This window comes from Sorex fumeus, unplaced genomic scaffold (assembly GCF_029834395.1).
Source record: "Sorex fumeus unplaced genomic scaffold, SorFum_2.1 ptg000129l, whole genome shotgun sequence".
NCBI lineage: Eukaryota > Metazoa > Chordata > Mammalia > Eulipotyphla > Soricidae > Sorex > Sorex fumeus.
The window spans coordinates 9765417-9785879 of record NW_026606186.1 but is presented as its reverse complement, the minus strand read 5'-3'; the positions used below and the strand labels follow the sequence as shown (position 1 = coordinate 9785879).

At 38.5% G+C, this 20463-nt stretch overlaps 1 protein-coding gene across 1 annotated transcript in view; it reads right to left on the bottom strand.

Annotated features, from left to right (window-relative positions):
* Nucleotides 1–3101: 3101 nt before the first annotated feature.
* The window catches only part of LOC130045792 (complement C5-like), a 57528-nt gene continuing 40166 nt past the window's right edge, over nt 3102–20463 (bottom strand). Inside the window, exons 18-21 of the mRNA XM_056138664.1 lie at nt 13466–13538; nt 8930–9003; nt 4834–4941; nt 3102–3315 (exon numbers count right to left, since the gene is read on the bottom strand). Of these exons, the coding sequence (XP_055994639.1) occupies nt 4838–4941; nt 8930–9003; nt 13466–13538 (251 nt within the window). The 3' untranslated portion in view covers nt 3102–3315; nt 4834–4837. The remainder of the gene's footprint in view (nt 3316–4833; nt 4942–8929; nt 9004–13465; nt 13539–20463) is intronic.

Here is a 20463-nt window from a genome sequence, read left to right as displayed (position 1 = left end):
AGACTTATTCTTTCCTTGTTTTTGGGCCACACCTGGTAGTGCCTAAGGCTTACTCCTGGCTCTGTGCTCAGGGATCACTCTGGATGGTGCTCAGGGGACCCTGTACAGTGCTGGGGATCAAACACAACTCTGTCGAGTTACAAGCATCTTAACTATGCCTTTGTCCGCTTGGCCAATCTTCTTAATAGTAAAAAAGTTGTTGAGCGAAATGAAATTCGCCCCCAAATTCACTCTCCACATTCTGCTCTAGTCTTTCTCACTGATCATTTTAAGAAATAGCTACGTTTACTATGTTTTTATGTCTTATGATTTGCTTTTTCTTGAATACAGTGTGAATAAAAAGAGAGGCTAGTTAAAAAGTGGAATTCATTTCCAAATTTGTGTTGGTTGCATTTTTATCATGCATGGGGTTCTGTTTCACAGAAATGAAATATTGCTGCTTGCCTTGCTTTTGCTCTTTCAGTACTTTGTGGTTGTTTGTTTTGGGGCTACATCCAGTGGTGTTCAGGACTTAATCCTGGATCTGCATTCAGGGATCACTCCCAGCAGGCTCAAGGAACCATATACGGGCACCAGAATTGAACCCAGGTGAGCGGTATGCAATTCAAGTACTTTACCCACTGTACGATATCTCTGGCCCTTTCTTTTGGTATTTTTGGTAACTATTTTCGCAACTGCCCTGTCAACTGTGGTGATCTTGCTTTCTTTTAATGGAGCTGCTATATAATTTAAGATGGAATCATTTTATATTAATTAAGATTTTGAAATCTCTTGTAAAGAATTGCTAATAACTGCAATTTGAGTAGAACAAGTGAATGAAAGGTCCAGATCATTAGAGAATATTTTCTGTCTTTGGAGAGCTAACTTGTTGCTCAGTTTACACAAATAAGCTCTTAAGGTGTTCTAAAATAAATGTGATGATATAATAAAACTGTCCAGGAATTCAGTGAAGGCTATAAAGCAAAACATACTGAAAATGGAATTCAGATAACAAATAATGAGATCAAATCAAGTCAGAGAATCTTCTGGGAGAATGCTTGAGGCTTATCACTTCCATTTCATAGTACTCATTATAGCAGGTTTTTTTTTTTATTTCATGACTCAAGTAAGATACAAACCACATGTGCAAACCTTGATTTGGTCTAAATTCCTCAAATGGGGTCTTTAAGTCCTTAAACAGGGTTTTTTTTCTTGAGGGGTTGGGGGGGTTGTTGTGACTCAAAACAAAACCAGAGGTAAAGAAATAGAAAAGAGAAGTTTTTGAAGGGTTGTTTTCCCCCCTTAAGCAGAGTTAGGATGAATATTGTTTTGCATTAAGATTACATGAGCTATAAAGTGTGGATATGCTCACTGTTGGTTCCGTCTCCTGCTGTTATTTTTCTTTCTTTGTTTTGTGGTACCCAGGATCAAGCTTGGGACCTCGACATGCAACACTTGGGATACAATCCTTTGGGCCATCTCCTGGCTCTGTATGTTCTTCTGTTTGTAAACTGTTAAAACACAAATAACTTCTCTTTGCCTTATGTACACTGAAATGCTGTAAAAACAATAAAACGATTTTGTAAAATCTTCCAAAAGAAAAGGAGTATCAATAGAGACCACTCCCAACTCTACCCCCTTGGCAATAACCCTAGCAATGGACTCTTATCTACCTAGAAAGTCCTATGAACTCTTGAGTTCTGGGTGTGGGGCAAGGGTTTGGAGAAAAACCCTATAAAAGCCACCTTGAACAAAGGAAGGGCACAAGGGCTTCAAACTGTTGACTCAGTGGCCCAGAAATGTTCAAATGTTCAATATGATCGGGATGGCACTGCTGTTTGGAATCCCTGGGACCACTACAAAAGTGTGTAATCTCCTTTATGGACTTGTTATGATGAAGTGTGCAATCCCCAGGGAGGACCACAATAAAGTGCATGGACATGTGCTGCTTGGGCCCATGTGATACCCAAGCACATATGTTAACAACAGCCCCCCTCTTGAGATGTGTGCTTTCATGCTTTCATATCTAATTCTCGGGTGTATGTAGAGGCTCTCTTCACCTTTGGAGAAGCCCACATTCTCTCTTGAGCACTTTACTCTACTCCCTCACTTTCTCTCCTTTCTTACCTTCCTAAAACCCTCCAAATAAAATCTGTTTTACTTCACTGCTCATCTACTCTGAAATTCTTTTCTGCAAGGTGCCTTTTCGGCTGCCTGGGTCAGTAACTTTCTTTGAGCAGGTGATGTGCTGAATCTTGGGGATGGATTATTAGCATTAAGCCAAAGGATTTGGCAAGATAGAAAGCAAATCTGCCAATCAGAAGGAGTTCTCAGTACCAATAGTCCAAGGCCACAGTTATGGGCCACATCTAGACTTACAAGGTCATGGCTTAGGTATGAATTTGCCTCTCAGAATCCCTGTAGAGTCCTTAGAATCTCATTCCTGAGTTTCATGTGGGAATTAGTTTCTAGTGTGCCCAGAAAGAAGACAGGCTTGCATCTTATTCTAGCTCCTGACCCTTCTGGAATTGACGAAGTACATCCCAGATTTCCTAATGGTGATGAAGGGGATGTACTGGAAGGAGTTGGATTACTGGGTTGTAATTAAGGATGGAGAAAGAGAGGTCAGAGAAACAGTATAGTGAGTAAGATGCTCACTGTGTATGCAGCTGACTTGGGTGTATACTCGGACGCACCTTATAGTTCCTTGAGCACTGCCAGGCATCAATCCTGCGTAATGCCCTGAGAGCTCTGGGTACCACTGAGTGTAGTCCAATACAAAAATCAAAGATAACAGAAAAAGATGAAAGATTGTTTAATCAGATGAAGAAGTTTGTCATATGGTATAAAGGAGAGAAGGCCAAAGCATGGAGGGGAAATATGGTTTAGATGCTTCTGAATATGTTTATGTAACAAATATTCATTGGACACCTCAAAGGTTAGACACAAAGTTGGGACTTGACATTATCAGAGAGAATGCTCAAGGAACTTGGGGTCTAGGACTGAAAATAGACCACACTGTGATGAGTATTATGAAAGGAAACTAGGCTGGCCAAGGAAGGAAATGAGTTTATGCTTAGAATTAGATTCTATTGTCTATACAACAGAAAACAAAACAAATGTTGGTAAAATGAGACAAATGTTTATTCATTTCTCATGTGAAAAGAATTCAAGACAGGTATGTCAGCCTCAAATGTCTTCAGAGTCAGGGATTAGAAGGGGCTATTATCTTTTGATTCTTCCATGCTGGATTGCTCTTCCATCTTCAGAATTATGTCATGGTCAAAATGGTTGCTGGAACTTTAGCCATTCTCTCTAAGGTAAGGGCTGCAAAAGCTAGGAAAAAAAGGAATCACTCCCTGTAAATCAACTATCTCTTAGTTTCCTTCTTTCAGACAAGGTATTTAGAGGAATATGAATTAGGAAGCATATTTTTTGTATCACCCTCTACACATATGTGTTTAAAAATTAATTTTTCTTCATATTTTTAGATCTATGATACTATTTGATTTCTCCAAATCTAAACATGGTACTTGAGTAACTGTTGAATACAGAAATGTCTGGTGACTTTTTAAGGGCCACTCAGTCAAACATGAGTTATTCCTGAGTTGGAATCAAGGATGAGCATTAACTGGACAGATAATTAACTAGTGTGGGCCTCTTCCACTGGGCCGTGTGCTATTGCTGAGGAGCAAACACTGAGACACAACTGCTCTTGGGAACACTTATGCGTGGGCTCAGGAACCAGACTGGTAGTCTTGGATCTGGTTTCTGCCTCAAGCTAATGCACCCTGGGAGAATTAGTTCCGTGACTCAAATTCCCCTTTGTCAACGGAAATAAATAAAACATGCACTGCACAGGATTTTTGTGAGAATTAGATCAATTTATTCTTGTTAAAAGCTCAGGGTCAGGGATAAATTCTGACGTTAAGTAAGTCCTTCGTAACAGATATGATTAGCGGAGAGGCAGACAATAATTAAATAAATATTCTGGTAACAGACTCTACTTAAGGATATATTGGAATACTGGACAACTTAAGAAACAGAAGTTGGGGTTTCTTTTTGAAATTTTTTTAAATTAAATACTCAGTGTTCTTTCTCTTCAGTCACAAGAATCCCTCAGTGACCAAACACTCAGGATCTGCACCATTACCATGTTACTCTGCATGCAAAGTAATTTGAGGGTGAACAGCAGTCCTGTCATAGCTTGGGTTTTGAGATCAATAAATGTTTCCCAAGAAAATGGCCTTGAGAGTAGCTCTGAATTTAGAGATGAACTTCTATCAACTCTTTTCACACCAGCAATTCTCATAAAAAAATTAAGCATCCAAATACATTACATTTCCAAATTTGCCTCAGAGTGACCAATTGAGTGATATTGAGACCACTGATAATGTTGTACAAAGCACTAATCTCATCTAACTGCAAAATATTTTTATCCTTAAAAAATAGCCTCTTAAATGTTAAGCAATTGTTCCAATTATATCAACCTCCACCTACAGACACAATTAGCCTTCTTTGTATTTTTAGGGGGTTACTGGGATTACTTGAGAACTGTTTCTCTTGCTTCTCATAATTCCCCCAAGAAAAGGTAAAAAAAAGAAAAGATAAGAAAAAGAAAAGAAAAATATAAGGTTTGTTCTCAATTTAAACTCCATTCAACTCCCTGTTGATATGAAGTGACAGCTATCTGCATTTTGACAGTCATTGCTCTCTTCCCTCTCCATTTCAATGCCGAGTTCACTCAGATGCTCTGATCACTCAGCACGGAATAGTGTTTATTTCTTATTTCGCGGCTACTGATTCTAGTGTGACCCATTGACTGGTGTAGGTGCCATGGTGCAATCCACTTACCTACTTAGGTTCTGGAGTCCTTCTCAGTTGGCTCTGTGACATTGTCGTTTATGACCCGTAAGTAATCTTCACTCACTAGCACCCGCAGTGTATCAGTAACACACAGACCTAGCAGAGGCAACAGTACACAAGAGATTTCAGGGCTCCCAGAGTGCTGTGCCACCTCTAAATGGCTTGGATTTGCTTTAAGGAAAAGTATGGTCTCATATAAAGTTTCTTTCCTCTCCTCCTCTTTTTCTATCTTCTGGAAAGTTTTGTTTAATAATTCCTTCTCAAAATCAATTAACACTTTGAAAGACTGTGCATGGCCCCTATTCACTATGAAACAAATAAAAAAATCTGCTTTCATGCAAAGGAGATATGAAGAAATATGTGATAAAATGTAAGCAAGCAATATAAATGCTGTAGAAAATGTAAGGACGGGGGAAAAAGAGTAAAAATGGTCAAAAGGTACAAATTCCAGTTATAAGATAAAAACTGAAATAGTTTGGTCATAGGAATAGATCAAACTTACAGCACAGTGGTAAAGATACCATATTTATATTTGAAAGGGGATGAGATGGCAGATCTTTTCCCCTTTTGCTTTGCCTTGGGGGCATACCCCTCTTTGCTCAGGGCTATCTCCTAACTCTGTGCTCAAGGGTCACTCCAATTGGGCTGGCGGGTGGGGGGGGGCATGTAAGGGTATCGGGGATTGAATTTTGATTGGCCATGAACAAGAGGAACACCTTACTTCTGTATTATTGTTTCACCCCAAGATAGTATATCTTAGAAATTTGCACACAAAACATTTGTACTTGTGTCAAGCATGCATGTTAACTAGACTCAGTGAGGCGATCATTTCACAACTCTGTTTAGATAGGCTGGCCAGAATAGGTTTTAAAGTTGCTAGGGTGAAACAGCAATATTTGCAGAATCTGTCTTAATCTTGTACATACAAAGAATGACCATAAGTAAAGAGCATCTCATTGTTCTGACATAAACTTAGTAGAAAATGTTCCAGGGCTGAAGCAATACTACATTGGGTAATGCATTTTCCTTGTACATGATTGACCAAGGTTGGATCTCACCATCCTATTTGGTCCCATGAGCACAGTTGGGAGTAATTCCTGAGTACAGAGCCAGGAATAACCTTAGAGCATTGCCATATATGACCCAGAAAACCTAAAAAAGAAAAGTTTCCTTTGGGTCAAAATGTTCTACACTCAAAAAAGAATTTCTTAATTAATATTATGATTTCCCATCCTTTTCTAAGTTCATGAATGTTACACAGGATATGGATTTAGTTACTTTTGCTAGTGGTCATTTTTTTGATGGCATTATGGTAATAATATTAACTACATCACTTGTCACTTGTCATCCTGTTGTTTGTCAATTTTCTTGAGCGAGCGCCAGTAATGTCTCCATTCAACCCTGTCGCATGCTAACATAGCCCAGTGGCATCTGCTAAATCCAGGAACACGAAGAGCATCAAACCATTTGTTCAGGATCTTGACCTGAGAAGAAGACTGACCATCTTGTAAGTCGGCGGCCAGGTGTTCTTTTGACATCCTGTAGAATCCAGTCAGTAATGGCTCAAGTCCAGCAGTCATCTTCAAATCTCATTATGTGTCCAGCCCATCTGATTTTTGACACCTTGGCAAATGAGGCAGCATTCCTGATCTTCGACCATCGGAAGATGTTGGAGCTCCGGATTCCTTCTCTCACTTGAGTGAAGTGTGATATTCCAAGCATAGCTCTTTCAAATCCTCTTGGTATACACGAATAGTATTCTCATACTTGTTTTCATAGGGCGCAGGTCTTCGAGGCATATGTTCGTGCAGGAAGAATGCTGGAGTCAAAAAGATGTGCCTGGAGCCCGAAGATTTTCGTCCTCTTTACAACTTCTTTGATGCTCTTGAAGGCATTCCACACCACTCTCTTCCTCCTGAGCAGTTCTTGTGCCAAGTTGTTCCTCATGTTGAGTTCTTGACCCAGGTACACATAACTGCTGCATTCGGAGATGTTCATTCCATTGAGAGCAAATGGAACATAAGGAACTAGTTCATTTTTCATAAACATTGTCTTGGTGAGATTTAGCTACAGTCTGATCTTTCCACACTCATGGTTGAAATCAGCCAGCATTCGTGCCACTTGGCTAATGTTTGGTGTTATTAGAATGATGTCATCATAAGACACTTCCTACCCATTTTCTATAATTACCACACTCTATTTGATGGGGTTCAAATATGGTGTGAACCATGGGAACCCCTGTAGGGATGATTAGATGCCACCCTAAAAGCCTCCATTCCTCTCAGAGACCCCGGCAAGCTACAGACAGTATCCTGCCCACACGGCAGAGCCTGGCAAGCTACCCGTGGCTTATTCGATATGCCAAAAACAGTAAAAACAATGGGCCTCATTCCCCTCACCCTGAAAGACCCCCAATACAGCAGCATTAAGAAGGATTAACTACATACCTATAGATTTTATTAAAGGTAGAGTTTATCCTGAAATAGGTACAAGTCAGGAAACTAATTTGTTTAACTTGACTGACAAGTAAAGATATAATAAGGTATGTCACTGGTTCAGAGGGGGTTACGTGATTTTTGCCACCAAGGAGTATCAGCTGTATAAGAAGTGTACCATTCAGCTGAATGCAGCCAGCAAATGAGAAACTGAAGGCAGTGACAGGGTTATCCATCCATGCTTCTTGTTTTCTTGGCTCTAATTGGCCAATGACTTTCATAGGTGTCTGTGAGCTTTGTGTCTTCTTCTTTTATTTTCTCCTTTATAAAGTTTTATTTATTTATTTATTTTTTATTAGTGAGACACCATGAGGTACAGCTGTAGACTTACAAATTTTTGTGCTTGGGTTTCAATTATACAAGGATCAAATACCCATCCCTCCACCAGTGCCCATTTCCCACCACCACGAATCCCAGTATCCCTCCCCCCTCCCCCCCATCTCACCCTGCCTCTGTGGCAGGGCATTCCCTTTTGTTCTTTCTCTCCCTTTGGTTGTTGTGGTTTGCAAAAGAGGCATTGAGTGGCAATCATGTTTGGTCTATGGTCTAATTTCAGCATGCTTCTCCCATCCTGGGAGGAGGATCCTCCCAACAATCTTTACTTTGTGTCTTCTTAACCCAGCCTCTTTTCTCTTTTCTCACACCATCTTTTCCTTTCTTCTTTCTTCTTTATTCAATTTGGGCCATATCCTGCAGTGCTCAGGGCTTACTCCTGGTTCTGTGCTCAGGGATTGTTCCTAGCAGCTTGAGGGGACTGTATGGGATGCTGGGAATCAAACTTGGGTCAGTCACATGCAAGGACCCCACTTGCTATACTATTTTTCTGGTCTCTCCCTTTACCTTTGAAAATCCACCTTCCTTTTCCTTTTCAAATAAATTGCTGATTTTTTGTTCAGAGTATAATCTCTCTATTTATTTATATGGTTCCAGAGAGGGAAATGGTTTTAAGATCCCTTTAACTTGATTGAGATTGTTTTTATTTTTATTTTTGTTGTGAATGTAGAAGCAAAGTTGCATAGATTTGTTAGCTATCTCTTCAAATTCTTTTCTTTGGCGGAACAAAACTTCTTGATTATTAGGGAACTAAGACCAACAAAAGTTGCAGCATTGTTAAGAAAATCATTTTTTTAAAAAAACACTTTGCAGATGGTACTGAGTTGCACAGTTACCAATATTAATTGGGGGGGAATGCATTGAGTACTATTTTTAGCCCCTACATCAATAACTTAGAAAATCAGAAAGTTTTTATGGAAATGGGAACATGAAGGCATTCCTCATAATGTGCTGTGGAAACATTATTTGGGCAGGGCAGATAGTACAGCAGCTAAGGCACTTGTCTTGCATGTGGCTCACTGGGGTTCTATCCCTGGTACCATATGTGGTCCCCTGAGATTCAATAAGAGTGATTACTAAGCACCGACGCAAGTGTAATCCCTGAGCATAGTCAGGGGGTCCTCAAAAAATAAATAAATGCATTTTTAAACAAAATATTTAAATGACATATTTACCCTATATTAGATTGTGTTGAAATATACCCTGCTGGCAATGAAGTGATACAAAGAAAATCTGCTCCTTAATATACAACTTACCATTATTTGAAACACCAACACCTTGAATTTCCCAGGAAGTTAGATCCTTTGGTGTTCTCCAAACCAGCTGATACCTAGAATATAAAATGTTTTATGGCTGTCAACTACAAGCCTTAATTAATCTGGAACTGACTTAAAAATTATCTTCTGTTAAGTAGAATTATTGTTCTGCTTTAAAGGCTTTTGAGAAAATAAGAAAACAACTTTAAGTGGAAAATTTAAGAAAATAGAAAAGGACAACAGGGCCCTTAAATTCAGAATAATTGCTTATACATTCATGGATCTGAGTTATGTAAAATTACTATTTGTGTATGATAAGAATGTATATACAAAGGCAGATGCGCTTGGTTTCTCACTGACAGAATATTTGTATATTCACCCAAAACCAAAATCAAATCTTGGAGATTTGTATTCATTAAACGACTACGAATCCCATGGCTCTCTCTCACCGCCTGTGTTCGATGGTCTAGGGCCTCTTCCCACCCGGGATGCTGATGCCATGGGCAGACAAAGTAGGAAATGCGGGCCAGGGTGGGTGATGATCAGTTGCCATTTATTTGATTCTCCCCATGCGCCTTTTCCAGTCTCACTAAGCTCCCCATTTCAGTCTCACCCTTCCCTCATTCCCATCTCCTACTGTTTCCCTTCCTAGTCTCTCCACCTTGGTCTCTCTCATCTCTCACAACCTCCAAAACTTGGCGGTAGCAACCACACTCAGGTCGGGTAGCACTAACAACATATGAAAGCCCTTCCTGATCTCTTGTAGCCAGGAGATCCACTCAAGGGTAAAATACCACCTAGGGTGTGTTTCTCCTTTCTGTAGTCCAATAACCACTTAAACATTCATCTTAATTCTACTTCTTAATATTAATCATTTTGTATGGACATAGTAAGAAATACATAAAGTTTTTAGGGTGGCGCTTCTGGGGACATTTTGCTATAGATCCCAGACTACAGTATTCAGGCCAGTTGAATCCTTCCTAACCCTAGCAGTGTTCTAATCTAGTTGTTACTTTTTGGATCATGACAAAATTTGTCCATGACCACGACCTAAACTTATAGTTAAGTATTATGGCTCTTAGTCTGACCCATTTCAATGCTAGGGTATCTCACATCTTGCCCTGGGTCCATCCAGTTCATCGTTGGGACCTAGGAACTAAGGGCAACTGAGGCTTAATTTGAGAAAACAGAAGCCAAGGAATGAATATTAATAGGATCCAATTAATTCTCAAGTTACAAAAGCATAGCATTAACTGTCTTCCTGTGTCTGTACAAAAACGACATTGCTAGGAAGTAATTATGCAAAGGACAGAAGGAGAAAAGAAAAGCAATATTTATAAGTTCACAGAGTCTGATTAGGAGATAAAGGTGATTGACTGGTTGGGGAAACAGAGCACAAAGAAAGAGGTTACAGATAAACACAGAGGAATGGGAGTACCTTGGGAGCACTGTGATGGGTGTAACCCAATAAACCTAAGCTCCCTGTTGTTAAGCAGAAACGACAATCCAACAATATCCTACACAGGGACCGGAAAGGTAGCGGGTTGGGTACTTGCCTTGCATGCAGCCAACCTAAGTTTGGTTCCTGACCCTGCATGTGGTCCCATGAGCACCGAGAGTAGAGCCAGGAGTAAGCCCTAAGCAAAGCTAGGTGTGGCCCCCAAAACACACAAAAAAGATTATGCTATTTAGAACTGAGATCTTTCAGAGTGATTAGATCATGAGAGTGAATAGGTGAAATTAATATGCTTATAAATGAGGACCCAGAAATTCCTTTTGCCATTATTTAATACCCATTCATGATTAAAAAATACCTACTCCAAAAATAGTGATAGAAGGAACATGCCTCAAGATATTAATGACCATCTACAACAAACTCATAAACAATATCATACACAGTGATAAAAAACTGAAAGTTTGTCCCCTGAGATCAGATGGAAGGCAAGGAGGTTTATTATCACCTTTCTTATTTAGTACAGTTTTATAAGTCCTAGCCAGAGCAATCAGCCAATAAAAAATATATCAAAGGAATCCAAATTGGAAAAGAAGAAGCCAAATTGTCACTATTTTTAGGTGAGGTGATATTATAACATTGAAAACCCTAGACTGTGCAAAAAAATAAAAACCTCTTAGAAATAATAAACCAACACAGTAAGGTAGAAGTTTACAAAGTTAATATGCAAAAATCCATGGCATTTCTGTATGAAAAGAATTAACTGGAACAAAAATATATTAAAATGACTATCCCCTTCAAAATAATGCCCCACTGCATCAATTACTTAGGTATAAATTTAACAAGGGCTGAAAGATTTTTCCAGTGAAAACTATAAATCACTGGTAGGAGAAATAGAAGAAGACACCAAAAATTGGTAAAATATTTCCTGTTCATAGATTGGAAGAATCAATATTGTCAAAATGACCATCCTATAAAAAGTATTACACAGATTCAGAGCAATAGCCATTATAATTCTAATGACTGTTTTCAACAATGTGAAACAAGCTCTATTAAAATTTGTATGAATCATAAAACTTGAATAACTAATGAAATCTTAAGGAAGAAATAAGAGAGAAAGAAAGAAAAAAGAAAGAAGGAACGAAAGAAAAAAGAAAGAAAGAAAGAAAGAAAGGAAGGAAGATGAAAGAAAGAAAGAAAGGAAGGAAGAAAGAAAGAGGAGATACTGCATTTCTCAACTTTGAAACATACTACAAAGCCATAGCAATCAACACTGCATGGAACTGGGATAAAAATAGACCTGCAGAGCAAAGGAATATAATAGAGAACACCGAGTTAAACTCTCAGGTTAATCTATGACTGAGGAGCTAAATGTATAAAGTAGAGCAAGCCATTGTTAATAATATTGTAGATCACAGTATCTCAATACTGTGATATTGATAATGATGTTGGGGAAACTGGATATCTACACATGTAAAAAAATTAAAATGAATATTGTACCTTGGATATTCACAAAAGTAAACTCAAAGTGAATAAAAATAACCCTTGATATTATATTATTTTCTATATAATATATGGAAGAAAGCATTGGCAGAACTCTCTGGGTAATTGACTGCAGTTGTGTTTCCAGTAAGAGGACCACAACGACAAAGATAATATTTTTTTAAAAAACATGGGATTTATGTCAAATTAAAAATCTTCTGAACCACAAAAAAAACTCAGGCTGTAGTAAAAATTCACCCTAATGAATGAGAGAAAATATAATCACACAACACATCAGATAAAGGTATAATATCCAAATAATATCCAAGATCTATAAAGCACTCACAAAATTCAACACCAAAATCTTAACAACACTGTCCAAAAGTGGGGAGAGATGAACAAACCCTTTTTCAAAGAAGCTAGACAGATGGGAAAAAACATATGAAAACGTGTTAATCATCACTCACAAATCAAAACAAATTGAAATATCTCATGCCAGTACAATAAAAAGTGTGGAAAACAGTATTTGTGGGACTCTTGTCAGAAAGGAAACCTCATCCACTGTTCAAGGAAATGATGTTTGGTTTAGTCTCTATCGAAAGCAATAAGGAGATCCATGCCCCCCCCCCCCCCAAAAAAAAGGGAAAAGAAATAAAAATCCCATATGACCCAGTAATACCATTTCTTGGCATTTATATCCAAAACATAAAAACTTTATTTCAAAAGTATATATGCACACCTATATATCATATTGCTTAAAAAGTTATAATAAAGATGAGTAAAAAAAAACCAGTAACGTCTCCATTGGAGACTTTGTTGTTACTGTGTCTGGCATATCGAATACTCTCGGTAGCTTGCCGGGCTCTCCGAGAGGGGCAGAGGAATCGAACTCGGGTCGGCCATGTTGGCCGCTTGTAAGGCGAACGCCCTACCCGCTGTGCTATCGTTCCAGATGTAATAGGAAAAAAATTAAAAAATTTTGTTCCATTCCTGGTGGTTCCATCCCTGGCTTTGTCCTCAGGGATTACTCCCAGTGGTGCTCAGGGGACAGGCAGTACCAGAGGCTGAACCTGGATTTCTGCATGCAAAGCATGTGCTTCATTGAGCTATCTCTATGGCCCTAATCTTTAAATCTTTCCCCCTCTTCCTTTCCCCGTATTGTTGATGTCATTGTCGTGTCCAGGAGGGTTACACACTTGGTTGTGCTACACCTGAGACTGTGAAGCTGGGGCTCACACTCAGGGATGTGGGCAGTGGTAGGAGTTAAACTTAGGTCTCACGCCTACAAACAAGCACTCTACCACTTGTTTGTGAGCCACATCCCCAGGACCCTAGATCATTTATTTACTAATTGAATATTTTAAAATAAAATTTAAATAAAAATGTGTCATTCTGCCACTAAATCTTCAAAAATTATCAAATTTTCAGATAATCCTGCCACTGACAGAAAAACCAAACCAAACCCACCAACAAACCAAATTAAAATTCATCAATGTGAGCATCTTAGTTATCAAGAAAAATTTGGGAGAATAACAAGCGATTTATCATTTCAATATTTCTCAGATTTTCTAAGGAAAAGAAAGATGAAATTTTTCGATTACCTTTTAAGAACATGATACACATTCCATAAATTTTTTGGTTCAGGAGGAAAATTTGGTAGTTTCGGTCCAGGTACTAGTAAATTAGAAACATAACAACACAGTAATTATCATCATAGTATATAGTAGGTTGATATGTAAAAGTATTGTGGCTAACTTTTATTTAAGTACTGTAATATATTTGGTCATGCATTTAATGTCTGTGATGTCAAAACTGAAAAGAAAATACTGATTTCAATATCTAAAATACCATCAGGGTACAAAGCAAGGTGAAAATGTTAATACCCCATAAGTACAATACAGAATTATACACAAAATTATACACAGAGAAAGATGTAGATATACTCATAGAGATAGAAATTTTAAAAGTATATAAACATTTTAATCATTGGAAATAGTATTTACAGAAGATAATACCAGTGAAATAGGACTTGTTTCCTAAAATGAATAAATAGATTGGCATATCTTTTGCTGAACATACATACAAAAAGAGAGAAAAAAACCTAACAAATATGATTAAAAGTGGAAAGGGATACTGTTGGAGAACAAGGAGCTTAGGTTTATCAGGTTGCACCCATCAGAGTGCTCCCGAGTCACTCCCATTACTTTGTCTGTCTGTAACCACTTCTATGCTCTCTTCCCCAACCAATTTGTAAGGTCTCATCCTTCTTAGACACTGAAGCTGTACTGTAAGTTAATATTGCCTTTCTCCTCTCCTTATGTCTTTTGAATAGTTTACTTTAATACAATGTCCTTTTTGTATAGATACAGAAAGACAATTAATTAATATTATGCTTTGTAACTTAGGAGTTAATTGGCTTTGAATATTATTCATTCCTGGTCATCTGCCTTTTCAACTTAAGCCTCAGTTGCCCTCACTTCCTAGCACCCCAAGGGCAGGGTCCCGACGTGGGACTGGATGGAACCAGGGCAAGCCGGTAAGTTATGGGCTACCCTGGCATCGAGATGGGCCAGGCCAAGATGCCACGATTCTTAACTATAGGTTAAGAGTTTGATCATAGGCAAATGCTGTCATGATCCAAAAGTAACAACGAGAGTAGGACCCTGCTGCTAGGAAGGGAAAGATATCTGGCCTGAGCACTGCAGTCTGAGATCAAGATGGCCCTAGGAGAGCAATTCTATAAGCTCAAAGTATTTCTTACTGTGTCCATACAAAATGATTAATATTATGTATGCTTATATGTTGGTTGGACAAGGAGAGGACAAACAAGTCCTAGAATCAGTTTTCCTATGTGTCCTGACTAGCTTGGATGAGACTGAACCTTTCTCCCCTCCAAACGGCCTTCAATAAATGATTTCAATATATTGAGGCAGTTTCCCTTATCTCACAGGAACCTAGCTGGTCTTATGTAAGCAGATCTCAGGTGCTAAGCCAGGCCTGATCTTGGGGATGTAGATACCTGGCTCCAGGCAGGCTGATATTTGAGATGTAGGCTCCAAGCTCTAGCAGACTCGTCTTTGCTGTGTTGTTAATCCAAGTAGTTTGTAAAGGTGAGGCCAAGATTACTGGCCTGTGGATGTAAAGAAACTATGTATGTGTGCTGCCTCAGTGTTCTTTCTGTAACTCCTTTTGATGACATCACTATATTGCACCCTTTAGAGGTACTATGATCTATATAAGGGAGATTTCAGGGCTCTCTGGGGGACACGTGCATCAGAGAATCTGGGAAGATGGGGCTGAGGACAGAAGCTGAGAGAACAAAGGTGCACGTGATTGAGAGATCCTGGGGCCTCCATGACATACTTCTCTTCCATGTAATAAACTGCTGCTAAGACCAACCAACTTGGCCTCGTTTCCTTCCTTCGCCTGACCATCGCTATCTACCTCCTTGGAGTGGGGAAACGGCCTGACCGTCGGCTTTTTATTTTTTGTGTGTTTACACAGGATACCATAGAAGAGATAGTATAGAAATACAAAGGATCCTAGAATATTACTACAAAGAAGCTTACATTACTAAGTTAGGGAAGCAGTAGCGAATATTCAGAATCATAGGACCTTTAGAGCTGGCTCAAGAAAAACTAAAAATCCCGGACAAACCAATTATAAGCAAAGAAAATGGAAACAGTAATAGAAAATCTACTGGAAAACAAAAGCCCAGGTGCAGATGGTTTTACTATTGAGTTCTACTAAACCTTTATAAATAGCCTATTATCTTTTTGCTTTGTTTTGTTTGAAGCCAACAGATGGAGTGCTCAAGGAACCGTATGGTACCAGGGATAAAACTCTGGCCTCCAGAACAAGGCATACACTCAGCTTCTTGAGCTATCTCTCTAGCCCTTATTACCTACCCTTCTTCCCAAAAACTGAATAGAAAGAAATTCTTCCAAACATTTTATAATGAGACCAACATTATCAATACCAAATGAAGACCCAGATGTACACATACACATACACACAACAATAATACTTCCATATTATTCATAAACAATAGATATAAACATCTTTCCAAAATCCTAACTAACATAATTCAATGGTACTTTAAAATAATCATATATTATAACCAAGTAAAATTTATTCCAGAACGCTAAGGTAATAAAATGCACAACTCAGGATTGGAGCGATAGCACAGCGGGTAGGGCATTGGCCTTGCATGCAGCCGATCTGGGTTCGATTCCCAGCAGCCCATATGGTCCCCTGAGCACCGCCAGCAGTGATTTCTGAGAGTACGAGCCAGGAGTAACCCCATGAGCATCACCGGGTGTGACCCAAAAAGCCAAAATAAATAAATAAATAAATAAATAAAATGCACAACTCAGTTACTGTTATACATATATATGTGTGTGTACACATATATATACACACATCTATATCATATAAAGAAAAGAAGAATTAGAGAAGCTTGATTCAACATACATTTATGATTAAAAAATATACAACTCTCCACAAACTGGAAATAGATGTATATACCTCAATCTAGTAAAAGCTGCCTAAGACAAACCACCAATAACTTTAATTCAATTCTGAAAAACTGAAAGCTTTCCCTCTAAAATTAGGCATTAAAGATATCCACTCTTACTATTACTATTAAACATAGTATTAAAGTCCTAGTCACAGAAAATATGCAAGATAAAGAAATGAAAGGGATTTAAGTTGGAAATCATCCCCCACTCTTTGTAGATAACATGGAAACATACACAGAAAACCCTAAATAAAAGTTCCATTGAAAATTATTAAAAGTAACAAATCAAAACAGAAGATTGTTTCAATACAGAATCTATTTAGAAATCTATATAGAAACAACAAATTAGAAAAAAGAGAAGTCAAGAAAATAATCCTATATTCCCAATTTCATAAAATACAATTTAGCAATAATTGTAGAAATAAATTTAAGGGGGTGAAAGATTTCTATGTTGAAAAATGTATCACTATCAAAAGAAATAGAAGACACAAGGAAAAGGAAAGATAGTCTTTGCTCTTGGATTTGTATTTAACATTAATATTATATATTTAATATTAATAAGTAATACTAATAAGAATCTTACCCAAAACACTACACACAATCAATCCCTATCAAAAATTTTAATGACAATGAAACAAACATTTTCTATGCCACCATAAAAGATTTCAAATAGTAAATAAATCCGAGACCAAAAGAGGAGGCATAATATTCTACAAATTTAAATCATATTACAAAATTAAAGTAATTAAAGTAGATACACTGACCAAAAAAAAAAATAGAATTGAGAGTCCAGAAACAAATCCTACATCTATAGAGAGTTAATTTATAATAAGAGAGCCCAGGGTAGCAAGGAAACTGGATGATCACGTGCAAAAGGATGAAATTTAATAATTACCATAGCTTAATAAATACAATGCACAAAAGTTAACTCAAAATTTACTGAAGACTTGGATATCAGACCACAAGCTCCAAACACCATTAAAGACAACACTTAAGATGCTTTGTGACATAAGTTTCAGTGGTATCTTTGGGAATTTATTTCTGAGGGCAAGGAAAATTAAAAATAAACAAGTAGGGTTATCATCAAACTAAAGATTTTTTAAAAAATATTTTTCTTTTTTCTTTTTTTTGTTTTTTGTGTCACACCTAGCAATGCACAGGGGTTACTCCTGGCTCATGCACTCAGGAATTACTCCTGGCAGTGCTTGGGGGACTATATGGGATGCTGGGAATTGAACCTGGGTCAGCCGTGTGCAAGGCAAACGCCCTACTCTCTGTGCTATCACTCCTGTCCTTGAAAATTTTTTTAATTTTATTCACTCTGAGAATGTTAAACTTTTTTCTAATTTTTATTTTAGCTACCAAAGATAGAACATTACAAAGTTGTTAATGGTTTGGTTTCAGTCATACAATGTTCCAACACCCATCCCTCCTCCAGTGTAATTTCCCAGCATTGGTGTCCCCAGTTTCCCTCCTACCCCTTCAGGAGGGCCCATTATGACAATAGTAGTTGGAAATTATCACTCTGAACAAAAACTGAGTGTTGTAAGTAGGTAAAGGGATATATACGATAACCTTTCAGTTTCTGTATTGCAAACCATAATGTCTAAATGAAAGAGAGAAAGAGAGAATCTCTGGTAGTACAGGAGGTTAACTTCTTGCCTCAAGTGAGACCAATCTTGATTCAAACCTCTGGCATCACATATGGTTCCCCAAGTACCACAGGAACAATTGTTAAGCACAGAGCCTGAAATAAACTCTGAGCACCACTAGATGTGACCAGAAACTCCTCAAAATTAGAAAGAAAGAACTTCTTCATAGTGCAACTGTCTTTCTACCAAAAAGACAGGCCCTGTGCAGAGCTCAGTGCTGTTGTGTAGAGAGCCTGCCTTGAAGGTGTGGAAACTAGTGAGGCTCTGATTTCAATCCCCAGCATATCTTGATGTGCTACCTACATATCTTGGTGTGATTCCTGCAGTTCTGCTTACTAAGATTCCTGGCACCGCAGCAAGGCATGCCATCTGCAGGGGGCGCCTCTAACAAAAAACCCACAAGAATAGGATATGCTCTTAGTTTAGATAGATTAAATATTAGAATGCTAAGGGTTTGCTAAAGTGTACCCAGGAAAGAACATAGCAGGAAGGAATAGAATAGATAACAACAACAGCAATAATAACAGCAATAGCAACAACAAAATACCAGGCGAGTGTAGAATAAGACTGTTCAGGGACTACAGAAGAGAGAAATAGAATAGAAAACAGTCAGGATTTCACTCTGTATTTTCAGGGTGCCTTAGCACAGCTATGTAACTGCCCTCCCCAGCCTCCTCTGAATATTAATGTTCTTAGTAAATGTCCTTGAGTCTCTGTCAGCAGTGGTTCACCTGTGGTAAGGGAGCGACATTGTATTGAATACCTGGTTCACATGTGAGACGATTGGTGACTGCCCAGGTGACCTAAAGGGGGGACTGGGGACATTGGTGGTGGGACATATACACTGGTAAAGGGACGGATGTTGGAACATTGTATGACTGAAACCCAATCATGAACAGCTTTGAAACTGTGTATCTCACAGTGATTCAATTTGAAAAAAATTATTAAAAAAATAAATAAAATGTGATCATAAAAAAGTGCACTTGTTTGGGAACTGGTTCTTAGCAGATCCAATTAAGGATTGATATAGGATATTAGTCTTCATTAGGGTGCACGTTGTCCTTAAAACATATAGAAATAAAGTGTCATTGTAGGAGAAAGAGGTAAAGACACAGAAATAGGAAACTAGAGCCAGGTGAGACAAAGACATGGAATGGAGAGATGCGTCCACAAGCTAAGAAAATCAGAAGCTTGAAGAGGCCAAAAGGATGCCTCCTTAGAGCCTACAGATGGAGTGTGGCCTTGCAAAGGGAACGATTTTTTTTTTCTGCACATGATGGATGTTAACTAAACTTACTGTGGTATTGAGACAGGCAGACAGAAAGGAAACAGCCCCCATGGCAATGGGATTCTTGGGAAATAGTAAAACTAAGAGCCCCAAGACTGCAAAAATCCTGCCTTGTGAGCATATGAACTAAGGCCTGATATGATCTTTACCTGGTACTAGAGGAGGCTGGACCCTCCCTTTGGAGACCACAAACTTCAGCAGAGACAGAGACTACAATAAAGAGATTGACTGAAAACTTTAAAGTTCTTCCATAGTGACAATACCTGGTCAACTCTCACCCTCTGGCAGAAAACTCCAGGCCAAGGAAAACTGGAGAAAATACCTACAATGCTGGCCTTAAAGGCCATTCGAGGCTCTCTCTTCTTTCGGAGAAACCCATATTCTCTCTTGAGCCTGTTACTCTCTCTTTCTCTCCCTCCATCCCCTTAGAAAACCTCCGAATAAAATCTGCTTTTACTTTGCTGCTCTTCTACTCCTGAAATTCTTTTGTGCGAGAAGGGCAAGTACCCAGAAGACCTGGGTAAGACCTCAGACTGGTTTTCATTTTCCTGCAAAATGCAATTCCTCCATTCAGCCCGAGTCTGTGGCTCTCTGACATATTGGGTTGTGGTGATTAACCCCCATGCCAGGCAAAACAAGTAGATTTCAGGTGTAGCTTGATGAACACCTCATGAAGTTGGTGGGATTCGAGGTCATGCCTGCAGGAGCTCATCGTAGACTTTACCAGTCCTAGCCTTCCCAGCCGCTTCTGGCATGGCAGAGGTGGATTGGGAGAAGGTGGTCATCTCTCTCCTCTCAACTTCATATATATCACCCAGGGGCTCACCGACATCAGTAGCAATTTTTCAACATGTAAATAATTTACTCTTTCAGCTTTGCACCCCAAAATTATAAATACTGTTGGTTATATCTTAATAAAATGTAATACATTTCAAATAAAATATTAAAGATTACAGTAAAAATTAAGTTCTTAAATGTGTAAAATAAGGTGGGACTGGAGCAATAGTACAGTGGTTAGGCCATTTGCCTTGCATGTGGCCCACTCAGGTTAGATCCCCAGCATCCCATATGGTTTCAGGAATAATTCCTGAATGGAGTCAGGAGTAAGCCCTTAGAACTGCTGAGTGTGGCCCTAAAATA